Source organism: Condylura cristata, unplaced genomic scaffold, assembly GCF_000260355.1.
Source record: "Condylura cristata isolate star-nosed mole 26May11 unplaced genomic scaffold, ConCri1.0 scaffold00031, whole genome shotgun sequence".
Lineage (NCBI taxonomy): Eukaryota > Metazoa > Chordata > Mammalia > Eulipotyphla > Talpidae > Condylura > Condylura cristata.
This window is the reverse complement of record NW_004567132.1, coordinates 1,296,241-1,299,179: the sequence shown is the minus strand read 5'-3', so window position 1 is coordinate 1,299,179 and position 2,939 is coordinate 1,296,241. Positions and strand designations below refer to the sequence as shown.

At 35.0% G+C, this 2,939-nt stretch overlaps 1 protein-coding gene across 2 annotated transcripts in view; it reads left to right on the top strand.

Annotated features, from left to right (window-relative positions):
* The window catches only part of GCC2 (GRIP and coiled-coil domain containing 2), a 51,858-nt gene that overhangs the window by 31,848 nt on the left and 17,071 nt on the right, over positions 1-2,939 (top strand). For both annotated transcript variants that reach the window (XM_004691391.2, XM_012731554.1), the window contains 3 exons: positions 1,093-1,193; positions 1,287-1,364; positions 2,023-2,160. In XM_004691391.2, the coding sequence (XP_004691448.2) occupies positions 1,093-1,193; positions 1,287-1,364; positions 2,023-2,160 (317 nt within the window). The remainder of the gene's footprint in view (positions 1-1,092; positions 1,194-1,286; positions 1,365-2,022; positions 2,161-2,939) is intronic.

Here is a 2,939-nt window from a genome sequence, read left to right as displayed (position 1 = left end):
GCGCCACCAGGGAGGGCCGGAACTTTGACATTTTGAGTAAAAGGCTTGATTTAATTTAACCCCTACCCACCAGGGAGACCTCACCCCCACAGAGCATATTAAGATATATTCTTATACCTGTTTATACTTATCACATAATACTTACGAATATGTAAAGTTAACATTCTAAATTTAATTGTTTCTTATAATATCTTTCAGCAGTACATTATATAGTGTCCGTTTAACAGGTCTAGATTGGGTGTTTCAAACACATTTTTTTAAAGGATCAGATTATCTCTATGACTGTAGGCTTTGTGGTCTCTGGCCTTTGTTTCACAATAGACTAAGGCCAGCTTTGGCCTGCTGCTTATAATTTGATAGCTGTGATCGAGACAGTCCACTTTTTCCTACTTGGTATTTGTTTATTCCTTACCTCTATCAGTATAAAAGCTTTTATCATTTTAATTTGTTGTATAGTAAACTTCCACTGAGAAGCCTATTCTACATAACAGGTGTTTCTGATATGACACAATTGGAAGTACACAGCACCTCTTTTGAGATATTTCCTAGAGAGGTCATGTATAAACAATTTTGTTTTAGAGATAATGTACAGAAATATTTATATACAAATGAGTTTTCTATTAAACAAGCCCCAGTAAGGGCACATGGAGTAGGTAGGTGATAGAGCATAAGGAGGGTAAAGATCGGAGATGGCAAACTTTTCTGGTAAATAGCCAGAGGGAAAAAAAAAAAAAAACAATAGCCAGAGAAGTAAATATTTGTCTGTTGTTTTGCACTAAAATACCATAAACAATATGTAAATATATGAGTTAATGAAACTTATAAAAACAGCTGGTAGCCAAATTTGATGTTTGGGCCTGACCCCTGACTTGAGTAAATAAGATTGGCCTTGTATGTGAATATTTTATTAAAGCCTGTAATCATAAAAGTAGGGCTTCTGCTGTTGTTACTGCTGTTGTATATGTTTGAAATATTCATAATAAAAAGTTAGGACAAGTTTATTTTCAAAGCAGGTTAATACAAAGAAAAGATTCATTATTTAAATTTACTAAAAAATTATTTCACCTCTTCTGAAATTATTTCTTGTACTAGCTTCACTACAGTCTTCAGTGCAACAATATGAAGAAAAAAACACCAAAATCAAACAGTTACTTGTGAAAACCAAAAAAGATCTGGCAGATGCAAAGCAAGCAGTATGTTCATTTCTCAGTTTTATATTTCAATACTTATTCAGTGTTTTATTAATAACTTCTTTTCTTAATTTAACCAAGATTCTTATTCTGTAGGAAACTGATCACTTGATACTTCAAGCATCTTTAAAGGGAGAACTAGAGGCAAGCCAGCAGCAAATAGAAGTCTATAAGGTAAAATGTTATTTCACTTTGCAAGATTTAAAAGAATTTTTCCTTATAGAAGTAAGGAACCAGTTAGGGATTTTTCTAAATACCCTTGTATACTTTTGTGTGTGTGTGTATGTGTATATATGTTCCCCTCAAAATATTCTTTCTCATCATTTTGAGGAAGAAGCAACAATAAGCAAAATACAACTGGGCTTGAACCATTTAGCTCAAGTTAGGTTCTTTTAATAAGAAAATCTGTAATACTAAGAAAAATGCTTCATAAAATAAAACATGACCCCAAACTTGCGTCTGAATTTTCAGAATGTTAATGCAGCCGCAATGATCAGTTTATAAAATGATTTTAGATATTTATTGTTTTTTTATATATTTACATGCATATGTTTAGCATCTGACATTTATATGTAACATAGTATTAATGCAATAATACCATAAATTTGGAATTTTCTTATGACTGATTTGTTTGATTGGTTATAATTACAACTTAAAACTTACTGAGAAAATATTTTACTTTTGTTGTAGCTACTCTTTTTAATAATAATAGATAAAATTTACTATTTTTATATATTCACGTGTTGGTCCCTAGGTTTATATTTTAAGGAAAATCTGTTTAACCAGAGAAGATAAGATTTACTAGAGCTTAACTGAAAGCTTCTACCCCTAGATTCAGCTGGCTGAAATAACATCTGAAAAACACAAAGTTCATGAGCACCTCAAGACCTCTGTGGACCAGCACCAGCGCACACTGGGCATGTACCAGCAGAAAGTGGCAGCTCTTCAGGAAGAGTGCCGTGTGGCCAAGGTGAGGCACCCTGTCCCAGATGCTATTATCCAGTAGTGAGCAGCTTTACCATGGGCTGTAGTTTGTTTTTAGTGCTTCCTATTATTTAACTGCACTTATTGGATGATCCTTGGTTCTGCCCATGTGATCCTACCTGAAGCCCATCCCCACCCTGTCATTTTGATAACCTTTTTTGTTGCCAAATGGAAAGACATGGATACATGTTGTCTTTATTTCAACCTTATTTAGCATTTTCTATGTAAAAAAATTAATTTTTTTTTAATTTCTCTTAGAAAAGTGTTAGTTATTTGTGAAGGCTAAATGAATATAGTAATAGAATGTCTGTGGGACCTACTTTGTTCAACACAGAAAACAAGCATTCCAGTGGTTGTGTCAAATCTTTCTAAGTTCCAAAGACATATAATACCGTTATAAAATAAATGATTGGTAAAGTAATCTACCAAGGAAGAAGACATAGTAGAAACATACCTTTCATCAGACAAAATTACATCATTCAATGATCGTTAAAAAGTGTAAGACCGGGCCCTCCCTGGTGGCGCGGCGGGTTGAAGCACAGCACTGAGAATCTGAGGCCACTTCCGCATGGGTTCGATTCCCGCCTGCCCCGGAGGAGACCACATGGCGAGCCAGACCTCTCCTGACCCTCCCGCTGCTCCCCTCAGCAGTGTACTTCATTGATCTACCTGTTCTGCTGCCCACTCTGTCTCTGGTGAATCTGCTCACCCTTCACATCTCTGGCCTGTACCCCAGTTCTGTATGAATAAATAAATAAATCTTTA